Source organism: Lissotriton helveticus, chromosome 2_2 (assembly GCF_964261635.1).
Source record: "Lissotriton helveticus chromosome 2_2, aLisHel1.1, whole genome shotgun sequence".
In the NCBI taxonomy this organism is placed as follows: Eukaryota; Metazoa; Chordata; class Amphibia; order Caudata; family Salamandridae; genus Lissotriton; species Lissotriton helveticus.
In genome coordinates, this window is record NC_136060.1 from 483,300,194 (window position 1) to 483,313,990 (window position 13,797).

At 44.0% G+C, this 13,797-nt stretch overlaps 1 protein-coding gene across 3 annotated transcripts in view; it reads right to left on the minus strand.

Moving 5' to 3' along the window:
- The window catches only part of LOC144821551 (uncharacterized), a 178,600-nt gene that overhangs the window by 100,519 nt on the left and 64,284 nt on the right, over positions 1-13,797 (minus strand). For all 3 annotated transcript variants that reach the window (XM_078678727.1, XM_078678726.1, XM_078678732.1), the window contains exon 5: positions 4,477-4,596. In XM_078678727.1, the coding sequence (XP_078534853.1) occupies positions 4,477-4,596 (120 nt within the window). The remainder of the gene's footprint in view (positions 1-4,476; positions 4,597-13,797) is intronic.

Consider the following 13,797-nt stretch of genomic DNA (forward strand, 5'->3'; position numbering starts at 1 on the left):
ACCCAGCAGCCTCCGGTGCTTCGAAATGGCTAGCTGGCCTAGTTCATGCTGTGCCACGGAGAGGCCTGTATACAACACCAGAGGATGTCCGCAAGTAACGATCTGAGGAAGAGGGTAGCAATGCAGAGGGTGGTGGGATCTTCTTAAATGAAGAACCTGACAGTACCCGGGACACTTGGGAAATGTTGCAGGTGTTGTCCTGGGTGGGACTTAGGTGTTGCTACAATATTGATTTTGTAAACAATACACTTGTATGGGATTGAGAAGATAACGGTATTCTGACAAAATATAGAAAATAAAATATTGAGAGGCACAAATATCAAGTTGTGAATATCGTGATGTACGAATATTGTGGACAAGAATATAGATTTTAAGGTTAGTAATATCATTGTTAAAAATATCAAAGTTGTTAATATTGATGTTAACAATATCTATGTTGTAAATATCATTTACAAAAATATAGTTTTGAATATTTTCGTTCTTTAATAATTTTTTTGTATTTTAGTATATATTTAAATTGTATATGTCATAAGTTGTTTGTGTAATATTGTTAATGTGTTTTAATATACTTGGTTACATTTGTAGCTATTTTTAATTTTAATTGATTTGTGTAATGTTATTTGTGGTGCCGTAGCGGGTTGTAAGGTTCCTAGGGGTATAGGGTGGGAAGTAAATTAATTATAATTAATATGTAATATTTATGTATTAGTTATTTAATTGCTAATTAATTATGTTAATTGTGTCATTATTTTTTTATTACATTTTTTAGGTGCAGGTTGGGGGGATAGTAGGGGTATAAGGTGGGAAGTAAATTTTTTATAATTATTACTAATTATTTAATTGATAATTATGTAAATTGTGCAATAATTTCTTTAAAAAATCATTTTGGTGAATGTTGCTGTAGTCAGCAGGACCGTCATTGGGTAAATGAGGAAGTCATGTATAGGTTAAAACCCCAGCCTTTCTCAAACGCGCAATTTTAGTTTCTGAAGCAGCGGAATGCTGTTACAGGTACACAGCTTTTTACTCTCCATCCTTCAATCACTCAATCTCTTGTTCATTAAGATTTACAAGCAAAGGTAATTACATGATGGGGGAAGAGCTCTTAAGAGAGCATTCATCCAGCAATACAGACAGGTAAACACCAGCTTCTGCCAAAGACTTACTGTAAAGATAATTACAGAGATTTTATTGACTGGAAAGTTTTTTTCCCCAAAGCCACTGATTTTCTCCTCATTAAGTTGAGTAAATACTGTGCAGATAAAATAATTTGCAATGTGAATCCTATTTCACAAACTGGTCTCCACAATGAGTCTTTGTGCATTGGAAAAAAACTAGGCACAATCATACTACTTACCACAAAGCCAAGATATCCCTGTGCGTTTCTTAACTTCCTACACATATTTTAAGGGGACTAGAAGCTAACATCACTGTATGGCATCTCAGTTTATGCTGCATTGTGCACATATAAACTTAACGAGGTAACCAGGCTGACCAAATCTGTTCCTTCACAATGTACACATCAGTGGAGCACGGTTGAGAGCGCATGTGTGAACTGCAACTCTGTGCAAGAAGTGCAGGCCCTAGCACTGTGCACCAGGGGCACACTCTCCTTGCCAGTGTGCCTCCCATCACTAGAGGGGTGAAGGTCCTGTTGTATTTCTTCAGCCACAGGACTCTCAGAAGAGAAGCGGCCCGTACTGCTACATCTGGTGGAGGAGGACATTGTCAACTTGTCACGCAACCTCATAGAAGCTGACCAGCCTCTCACTTAACAAACTTGGTGAACGCCCAGAATGAACCAGTAGAACCAATGGCAAATCCGGATCACAGCAGTTCCGAATTTAACAAGCCTGCTAGAATCCAGAAGAGTGCAGCGTTTGACATGGTCTCACATCCCATCCTCCTGAGGAGCCAGCACAAGGTCATCATCGAAGGACTTGCTCTCTGCTGGATCTGCTCCGTCTTAACTGATAAAACACATGTTGTCAGCCTGATACTCTATTCCTCGGAAGGCTGCAAACTCATCTGCAGAGTGCCTCAAAGCGCATTGCTAAGCCCCACCCTCTTCCAATGGATACATAATCCCTCTGGCCAATGTCATCTGTGCACACAACATCAACATCCTCTCCGCTCGCCTGCAGAAAACGAGCAACTCATACTCTCCCTCTCAGACACTATTCGAACTCAAGAAACCATTTCATCTTTCGCATGACCGAAGTCAATAACTGGAAGAAAGTCAACTGTTTCAAGCTCAACTTGGACAAGGCAGAAGTAGTGATCTTCAGGAACACCTCACCATGTGTCTCCAAGTGGTGGCCGGCTGACCTCTCACCTACTCCCACACCCAGAATCCATGCAGGAACCTCGGAAAAGTTATCAACAACAAATTGGACATGACCGCACAAGTCAATGGCGTCACTGCATCCTGCTTAAACACACTGAAGATGCTGCGAAAGATCTTCACATGGCTCCCGAGCAACACTAGAAAAACTGTCAATCATGTCCTAGTCACAAGCAAGTTGGACTGTTGGAACACCCCCTACGCTGAGATCACCAAGCAATTCACTAGAAGACAGCAAACCGTCCAGAACTTGGCAGCAAGACTCATCCTCAACCTCCCACAAAGAACTCACATCACACCACACCTCAGGGAGCTCCACTGGATCCCGATACAAAAACACATTAATTTCTAACTCCTCACACACACATTACAGGCACTACACCACTCAGGCTCCACCTACATAAACAGTCACATCTCCTTCTACCAATCACCCAGATAGATCCGCAAGACTTGTACTCGCACACATGGCACGCATACACAAAACTAGATCTGGACGGGCATTCTCTTAAATCACTCCTAAAGCAAGGAACATCCACCCACTCCACATCAGACCTTCCTCATCTCTTCATGAATTTCACAAGAACCTGAAGCTGGCTTTTCAATGAATCAACATACCATAGGCAGGGCTAGGAGCACACTCCTGCCCGGTGCCAGGTGTCTCTTGCGGGAGATAGTGTGCTTTACAAATACACATAACATAACAGTTGGGTATTACCACTGCTTCCAAATATAGTATTGTGATTATTTGATATTGTTGTTAAAGATTTGAAGGAAGGTAGTGCCCACAAGTGCAAGCATCTGCTTTGTTTGGTCATCTGGGGATTTGGAGCAGGATGGTTCTGTCATGGTGGACGTTACTGGTTCAATAAATGACATAGAAAACTTGCAAACGAGGCTTTCAGCTAGAAACAGACATCACCATGCGCTGCCACTGCTTGTGATGTGCTGTGCACCGACTACCTGCTGGCATTGCACGTCAAAGGCTAAGAGGATAATGGGCAAACAAAGAGAGCACGGTCAGTGGTGGTTACACCCACCCAACCACCGACACCCTCCAAACACTGAATGTAACTGCACACACAGCAATGCCACTGCAACCTTCCCTCATGTGCACTGGTCATGCACAACACAGGCAGGGTCACTGCAAGATTCCCTAACACACAATGAACAGGGAGTGGCTGGCCAACTGCAATATAAACCCTGCCTGAAACGGAGACCAGGTACAGGAGTGGGAGCCGCAGTGTGGACTTTACTTACACACATAACGTACAGCCTGAACAACAGCAATACAAGCTTCCCTCACAGACAGAATAGTTGTAGCATGGACAGCAGAAAGCCAAGCCTGCAGCTTGTGGTTATGGTGGAAATATACAGAAGGTAAGAGCAGGGGTTAATAGAGCTTGCATGCCCAATTCAAATGTTTCTTTCTGATTCCCGCCATTGGTGCAACTTTCCTCCTCTGACCCTTCTTTTGGGAACAATGGGTTTTATATCTAAGGGTGTATGGAATATCCCTCAGATTAACTCTTAACATATCCGCATAACATTTTGGTTTGAAACCTTCACTGTATACCCTTCAATGTCTAGAGGGCTGATGAAACAAAGAAAAGCAGTACAGAGAAGAAATCAAGTGAATAATGGAAATTAGAACCTGGGAAACAGATCAAACATATTCTATGGCAGCCCAAGCCTCTTGCAAAGGTGGCAAACTGGGACTGTGGGTGGGGAAAAGACTGGTCCCCCTGCATTGACATTTAGATCACAGGGGAAAAGTTGGCTTTACCGAGGGGAAACTATTGCATAAAGCTCAAGAGGCCAGCACTAAGCCCCTGTTATAGTTATGTAACTTTCAGATGTTTTAATCATGCAGGCCTTTTCTTTTTGGGTCGGAATGGTAGATGAAGTCTGAAGAGAAAAGTAATACATATCAAATAATACAATAGAGGACAGAAAATCACACAAAAAACATGATACAATGTATGTTTATAAGGGATGAAACCGCTGCGATTATTAGTAGGGCACAGAAAACCATTACACCTCTGCCTGCTTGGTCTATGGAAGAATCTTTATTCATTATTCATGCAGAGAAGGTCAAAGTACAGGCAGGGCCAGAAGTCCTGCTGCAAACTCACCAGCAGCACAGTAAGTCGCTCCCTGCGTCCTCGAGGTGGTCTCAGAATTGATTGTGTTTTGCTGCACCTCCATGGGATCCCCAGATACTGCCTTAGCCTTCCCCAAGATCTTCCCTACAGCTGGAAAAGAAAGTTGTCACCTTATTCACAATGTCACCATGCACAAGCAGTTCATGGAGAACTGTCGCAGATTAATTAATTGAAAAACACAATCTATTGCAGGGCTAGAGGGATGTTTACAGACCAAGCCTAAGTATTATCCCCCGTAGGAATCAACAAACAACTACAAACTTAGGGGTCTAAATAAGGATTCAATCGTAATCCTCTGTTCGTCATCACCCTATCAAGAGTACAAGGGTACGAACACCATAATAATACTACCAAACCAGATCACAGGATGTGAAGAACCGGTAACGTGAGTCACCCCTGGTGTAGGATTCCCATCAACAGTCTTGTAATGATCAATATTATCATTTGGAAGTCCTTATCGGGTATTATGTCTCTAGATCATTGAGACCGGCATACCCCGATAACCAGATGCGGGGTAGCGACCCACAATCACTTGGTACTACCACATGGTGTTGATGTGATGGGAAGTGCAGTGTAAGCAAAAAAAGTAAGTGGTGATCTTAAAAAAGGATAGGGAACTCAACCCAAAAAACTTTTAATAATTGTTGGCCCCTTCCTTAATAAAAACCAGAACAGTATAATATCGTCATCGCAGTCCAAACAAATAGCTGCGAGGAGGTCACGTTACCGGTTCTTCACATCCTGTGATCTGGTTTGGTAGTATTATTATGGTGTTCGTACCCTTGTACTCTTGATAGGGTGATGACGAACAGAGGATTACGATTGAATCCTTATTTAGACCCCTAAGTTTGTAGTTGTTTGCAGATTAATTAATACCTGCACATCATAAAGTACAGAAAAAAATACTCACTGATTTGTAAATCAACAACAACAGGATCACAAGTTGGTAGGAAACAATGTACTTACCTGTAACAAAAGGTTAGCAGTTAGTAGCTATGCTATTATACATAGAAGTCTGCAATCCCTGCATAAAAGCCAATCTCGGACTTCCTTATTACAGCTACTTGATAAATCTCTTGTCTCCTGTAAAAAAGAAATGATGTAGTTGCTCAACATTAATACGGTATGATACTTTATTTGCAACTTCATGGTGCCTGCTGTGAGGGCTGGCAGTCAAGTTGAAAAGCATAATTATGGCTGCAGTCAAATCAATAGAAACAAGAACTCGCTTTTCCTCCTTTTTGTTTCTCTATTTTGCTTTAAATGAACAATGAACTGCAGAAAAGAAATATTTATGCTAACAAGTGCATTTTCTGCAAGGTCTAAGACAGTACAGAAAACTAAATCCAGGAATAAACGAGCAGTGTACTATCTGGCCATGTGAACCTACTGGTTTCAGCCATTTGTCTTGGGGTGTCCACCTGTCAGAACCTACTGGAAGAAACTAATAAGCCTCATTGAAGAGATCATACGAAAACAAGGCCCGGAGGCGGACTATCTAGGCTGCACCTCACATTCTAATTCATGAACAGTTCGATGCCCGGTGCACAAATTCTACGTCACTTGCTGCCATTTAGTGCCACTGTTTGACAGATCCCAGAATTGTTGTATATAGGAAGGTGCACCAGGAAAAGAAGTCCAATCTTGAATATTTTACAATAAGAATCCTTTATTTGTCAATCTTCAAATACGTAAAAAGCAATCCAGCAAACACGTTTCATTCCAAAACGACTTCTTGAACTTCATCAAGGCTTTATTTGATATAAGGCCAACATCTAGTATTAACGCCAATATTCCAGCACTCATAAAAACGTAACATGATCTCATGAATATGGTGCCCTAGAATCTGGAGTGGGACAAGTGGAAAAGGGTGGGCCACAGGGCTGGACTGGAAACCCAAAGCAGACCTGGCAAATTTTATAAGACCAGCCCCAGTATGGTACAGAGCAAGCAAGGGCAGCAAGCGAGCCTAACCACTACAACGGCGGTGTGGTTGGGTTCTTCCCCCATGAAAATGTGAGCTGAAAATGTGAGCTGAAAATGTGAGCTAAAAAAATTGTGCATATTACAACACATTTTTCATTATATATTGAAATGTATTAGCTGTTAAAGCACAGGAAATGATGACCTTACTGTGCACCAGGATACAACAATCTTTGTTGGGGTCCTTCAATGATTGGAACAAAACAAGTAAATAGGCCCAACGTGGCTAACTGTGGGCATATCCCTTTACAGGATGAAGTCCCTCACTCACCAAAGGTGACATGCTTCATCATTTGGGATTCTCCTCCTAGAGGAAAAACCTAGTTCCTCTGGGGGCTACAACCCCCTCTCTGAGAGGGATAAGCTCAGGGATGTTTTGAATATAGTAATGGATGTTCTAAATCCACAAATGAAGAGCTAACGGTATGAGTATAACCCCTCTTAATCATCCCTACTTGGGCATCCGTACCCATTTGGACGTGAACTGGTCACTGTGGCACCGGCCATTGGACTCTCAGGCCTTGTCAGAATCCACCAATGTACCCATGAAACCTTCCAGACAGCTATCATCCACAGGTGTGTTGTTTATGTCTTGATGATGACATCGAGTCATGAAGGTCAAAACGCCGCCGACTCGCACAAGCTACACTTGAACTATGAATTATGACATCATTTTTCTAAAACTCTCTCATAAATTTATTGATTCATGTATAATTTCAATTGACCAGCCTCTGGTGGTTCTGGTACACACCAGCCTGGCACCACGAGACATGTTTCTGGAACCCTGGGGTGGGAGCCTATTCTCCCTGAGCCAGAACAAAGAACTTGAATCGTTACTTAAGCATCATATCATTGAGCATTTTAATTGTCAAATACCATCGGTTTCTCCCATTATGGTAGAGCCCAAAAAGGGACAATGAAGGAGTGGTACACAACTGAGGAATGAACTGGTCTTATTGGATGGGTTAGGTATGAGAGGGAATAAACTGGTGCCCTCCCTGTGGTTTGAGGAAGAGATTGCTAGATAATGCCCATGTGAGTCACATGGACCCGTTCCTGATTCAGTCAGGTAATGCTGACTGATTCATCGGAATCGGGCTTTGTGGAAATTCCTTTCTATACCTTACCCAGAGTTTGGATTGTTGCTCCCGCCTCTGCCGACACATTCTTGTGGGAGTAGACTACTGGCGATATCCACCTGGATCCCTCAAATGCACGAAGGGTATCTTTTTAGAATCCCCACATTGTTATTGTAACTCCACCCTCCAGGGGTTACCTTCTTACCAGCAGTCTGTGGGTTGGAACCCCTCTTAATCATCCCTACTTGGGCATCCGTACCCATTTGGACGTGAACTGGTCACTGTGGCACCGGCCATTGGACTCTCAGGCCTTGTCAGAATCCACCAATGTACCCATGAAACCTTCCAGACAGCTATCATCCACAGGTGTGTTGTTTATGTCTTTATGATGACCTCGAGTCATGAAGGTCAAAACGCCGTCGACTCGCACAAGCTACACTTGGACTATGAATTATGACATCGTTTTTCTAAAACTCTCTCATAAATTTATTGATTCATGTATAATTTCATTTGAATTTTGGTCCAGTATACTGTAGCATTTTTTTCACTTGTATCACTTGCACTGTTGGCTGTTGAGTACAAAGTGTTCACGTCCACATTTAGTGCACAACTTAAAAAGCATGGTTGATTCTGCATTTTGATCTGTTAAATTTCATTTGCATCTTTTTACTGATATCATAAATGCATCTAACCATGTTCTTGGGACTAAGTGTTGTTATTCAATTTATGCTGCATAATTAAGTTATTCTTTAAATTATTTCCTCTCATTGATTCCCGTTGAGACATTGTTGCATGTTGCTCATATGAGTCGCATGGGCATTTCCAAGACCAAAGAAACGGTCAGGGAAGGATGTGTATGCCCTGGATTAAACTTGATGAATGACAGTGCAGTGATAAATTGTGTCTAGTGAATGCAAAGTGATAAGGTGTTGACATTTAGGGTCCAGCCCATGGTTATGACGCGACCTACATCCGGGCAGTGGGTGGATATAGAGTTCGATATTCTTGGTCTTATTAAGATAACATGGTCTGACAAGTTGTATGCATGAATATGTATTCTTGTTGGCCAGAAGTAAAGATTGTGAAGTTCATGGAATCTCGTGATGTGATACAGTTTCTAGAAGAACAGTTGAAAGGGATGGTTTTCCTTCTGCAACTCAAGGAGTGCAACTTACTTCAGGAGCGATGGAGGAGTTCTTTATTGTAAGGCATATAAAGCATGAGAAAACAGCATTGCATCATCCAGAAACCAATGCCATGATTGAGCGCTTTAACAAAGTGTTGAAAGAAACCATATGGCATTCTTTGATGTGCCATGCTGATTGGATGGTTGAGCTAAAAAACAAAAAAGTAAGGGAGTATTGTAGGAAAGCGGGTTTCAGTTGCAGTAACCACCCCACTTTTTGCCAGACTACTGATGCACTTTTACTTGATGTGCCCTGGGTCCCTGACAATCAGGTTCCCATGGCCTGTGTTTTTTCCCCAAACCTAACCCAATTGGCATCCCTGGCAACAGGTCAGCCCCTGGTAAATGGGACCACAGGTACCCGGGACTCTGTGACCAGAGAAGGCCTCTAAGGGCTGCAGCACCTATTGTGCCACCCTTAGAGGCCCTGTACCTTTACACACACATACTGCCTTTGCAGGTTGCGTGTTATGGTGCAGAACAAAACAAAGAGTCGACATGGCACATATCCCTTGGTGCCATGCTTACAACCCACTGTTCTGGCATACATCAGTCACCCCTCTAGCTGTGTGCCCTATACCAGTGGTGAGGGTACAGATGCATAAGCCCTGTACCCCTGCAGTGTTGAAGTCCATTCTTAGACATTGTAAGTGCAGTGCTTCCATTAAGAATATATGGTGCTGGGAGCTTGTCATTATGAACTCCACAGCACCATAATGGCTACAATGAAAACTGAGAAGTTTGGTATCAAACTTCTCAGCACATTAAACCCACACTGATGCCAGTGTGTGATTTAATGAAAAATGCACACAGAGAGCATCTTAGAGATGCCCCCTGCAAAACGACCAGCCTCTGGTGGTTCTGGTACACACCAGCCTGGCACCACGAGACCTGTTTCTGGACCCCTAGGGTGGGAGCCTATTGTCCCTGAGCCCAGAAAAAAAGCCTTTCCTGGGCGGAGGTGTTCACACCTCCCCCAGGACAGGAAGATCCATCTGTGGCAGGGGAGCTTCAAAGGCCTGGCAGCCTTTGTAATGCGACCCCGAGCCTCTCCTGCTATCAGGAGCAGACCCCATTCCGGTCTCCCCTCCTTTTCGGAGGGAAGACTGGCGGGAAAAACTAGCCAGCCCAGAAGGTGTGCCCACGTCTGCCAACTCGACCCCTTAGGTGAGGGAGGCGAGGTGGAGCCCACTCTTCAGTGCCCGCCATCTTGCAGATGGCAGGCAGTCCCCAATTCGGTTTAGGGATTGTGTTCACTCCCCCACGTGGGGTGAGCACTCCAAGGGTCACCCTAAGGTCAGTAGCCCATTGGCTACTGACATAGAGACCCCTAAAACGCCCCCTAAATACAGTATATACGGGTCAGCCCTGAACCAAGAAAGCAGACAAGAACCCACAACAAGAACAGAAGAATGAAGGACCGAACAACTGTGCAGCAGCTAATAAGAGGAAGACACCCACTGACTTGGACCCAGCACTACCGGCCTGTGTCCCCCTGGAACCTGCTCCTGAGAAAACTCTGTGTGTCCTGCAGCCAGCAACCTCGAAAACCCCGGAGGACCTGCCTGCCTTCAACTCCAAAGACTGTGCCTCCCGTGAACACCAGATTTGTTCATCTGCAACCTCTGACTCCGTCTGGAAACCGCGGATCCGCCCCACTCTGCACCCGCCTTCCACGGCCCGAGCTCAAGTGGGCAAACACCATGAGAAGGTCTCTCAGGCGATCCTGACCCAACAACCGGCAACCCCTGACCTGCCTCAAGCCTCCAGCAGACTCCTGCAGCCTAAATCCAGAAGGTCCCCCCAACCGCAACCAGGAGCGTGTAGGAAGATCCAATACCAAAAGGCAGCCCTGCGCCCAACGCCCCACAGCCTTGGTGGCTAAACCAATGGTGTCTGACCAAACCCTAACTTCCCAACTAACCTCTCAAAGTGGTGGTCGCACCCATTAGACCTTCATGCCCGAGCCTGCGGTGCTTTTGCAAACCAGAGATTCTCCACAGCAAACAACAGGGAGCCTGACGTTGAAACAACACCCAGCCGCCCCAGTGCAACTCAGGGTGCACCTTTGGTGCTATTTTATTACCCCATTCACCCTGAGTTAGACACTAGGAGCTTTGCTCCCACAACCAAGTGGCCTGCCCGTCACCAGCCACCAACCAAAGGCCCCCTATACCTCCTTGGATAACATTGGGCCTCAGCACTCTGCACCCTGTCGCCCTAGTGCTGCTGAGGGTGTAACGAGAGTGCATCCTTGACCCTGGGGGACCCCGGAGTCCACCCCCAGAACCACAACTCCCACTACCAAATACTTACCTCAAAACCAATAACACTATTTTCCTCCATAGGATAACATTGAATGTTTTTCTGTGAAAAGTTCTAAGTGTGGAGATTGAGAAACTAAAAAAATTCTTTAAAATTGCAAAACGATTTTACTTACCCGTTACAGAAAATATCCCAGAGTAGTATCTAGTAGTATCTCTGTGTAAGCCTAGTAATCTCAAAGGTTACTTACCTGCTATTGTACTAAAAAGCCTATTGAAGTATATGTACTGCATTTACTAAGTATTGCATTTGCTCTGCATCCATACTATAAATCAAACCAAAGTACAATTGCAATTGCAATTCAAACTGAGTTACAATCTGTATATTTACTGCAATGTAATTATCACTTACCTGTGTGTACCAGGCTTGCTTGGTTCTCGAAAATAAAATAACTAAAAAAAATTTTATACAAAAACAATTGGTCTGAAGTTCAGTCTTTGAGTGTGTGAATTCATTTTCTGACTGTGTGCAACACATGCTTAATACTGTCCTCTGATACTGCCTTACTGCTCAACCACACTACCACAAATAGAGAGTGAGGTGCTATTTAACTTTACCTCTGCCTACCTTTGGGGTTCCACTGGACTCTGCGCACACTATACCTCACTTTGGTATAGTATATACAGAGCTAGCTTCCCACAAGTATACATTGATGCCAAAGTCAATTCCCCTTCTCGGCTGTTGACAAGAAGAACTGCCAATAGTGTAATGCGTTTCCGTATGGTTAAATGAGAAGCGTGAAAGTGGACAGTGGAGTTGGTGATGCGGAACAGTGAAGAGAGAGAGAAAGAGAGAGAGAGAGAGAGAGAGAGAGAGAGAGAGGGAGAGAAAGAGAGAAAATGTTGAAAAGGAAAGTGTATTATGATTGTGTGACGAACTGCTACCATCTTCCCCCCTATCCTCGGATAATGCAACAGAGACCGTTCCCCCTTACCTGTCTCCCTATCCTCTCCTCTGTCCACAGAATGTGGCGCTGAAGAACAGGGACTTTCCCATTAAGGGAAACATGCTTGGTGAAGCTTTTCCGGATCATGTGACATGGTCAGATGACCCGGTCACGTACAAAGCACTCATATGAATGTCAGCAGCCCTACATGCCAAGAACAGATGCATACTGGTAAGTAGCATTTTCCGTTCGAGGCATGTGGGCTGCTGAATTCATATCTTTGCATAGACTGTATAGCAGTACCTTCTCTAGCGGTGGACGCCTGTGCCAGCTGCAGCAGTTTGAAAAAGAGTTTTGAGGACAGCTTGGCCTACAGCAGCTTGCTGCTTTGCTTGCACATCTACACAATAGTGTTTGGTGAAAGTGTGTATTGTAGTCCACGTGGCTGCCTTACAGATGTCTTCTAGTGGAATGTTTCCCAGGAAAGCCATGTAAGCACCCATTTTGCGCGTGGAATGTGCTCTTGGGGTACTGTTAGAGTGCGTTTAGCTTTGTGGTAGCATATTTGAATGCATTTAACTATCCATTTAGCTATTCCTGATTTAGAGATGGGGTTACCTTTATGTTGTGGTGAGAAAGCAACAAACAGTTGCTTTGTCTTTCTGAATGGTTTATTTCTGTCAATGTAATATAACAGAGCTCTTCTTACATCTAGTGTGTGTAAGGCTCTTTCAGCTACTGACTGCGGGTTTTGGAGGAAAACGGGCAGTTCAATGGACTGATTGATATGGAAAGTGGAAATGACCTTTGGCATGAACTTAGGGTTAGTACGTAGTACCACCTTATTTGCATGTATTTGCATGTAAGGTTCCTGAATAGTTAAAGCCTGTAACTCACTTACTCGTCTGAGTGAAGTGATGGCAATTAAAAAAGCCACCTTCCATGTTAGAAATTGCAGTTCACATGAGTGTAGTGGTTCAAAAGGAGGTCCCATAAGTCTGGTAAGTACTATATTTAAGTTCCAGACCGGTGAAGGTGGATGTTTGGGAGGGATTATCCGTTTGAGCCCTTCCATGAAAGCCTTGATTGCTGGAACTCTGAACAGAGACAGGTGTTGTCTGTTCTGGAGGTAAGCTGCTATAGCTGCAAGATGAAGTCTTATTGAAGAGTATGCTAGAGTGCATCTTTGAAGATGCAACAGGTAACAGATACTGTTTTGTATTGAAGCGTCTAATGGATTGATTTGGTTATTGTTGCAATAAATTACAAATCTCTTCCATTTGGCTGCATAGCATGCTATAGTGGTTGGGGCATCTTGCCTCTTTGATAATGTTCATGCAATCAGGAGGCAAATTGAGATATCCAAATTCTAAGACTTCAGGAGCCAGATCGCTAGGTTCAGTTGATTGGGATCTGGGTGCCTGATTTCTCCATGTTTCTGAGTTAGGAGATGTGGCGATAGACGCAGTCTTTGGTGTAGAACCACGGAGAGTTCTAGGAATGTTGTGTACCATGGTTGTCTGGCCCATGTTGGAGCAACCAGGATCAGTGTCAGAGACTGCTGACGTAGTTTGGGTGCTACTAGTGGAATCAGTGGGGCTGGTGGAAAAGCGTACGCAAATCTGCCTGACCAGTTCATCCATATTGCATTGCCCTGTGACAACGGATGTGGGAACCTGGCGGCAAAGTACTGGCATTTGGAGTTTTCGTTTGTGGCAAACAGATCTATTTCTGGATGCCCCCATTCTTGGAAGATTGGTTGGAGAACTTGAGGATGAATCTCCCATTCGTGTATCTGTTGGCTGTGTCTGCTTAAAAGATCCGCTATTTGA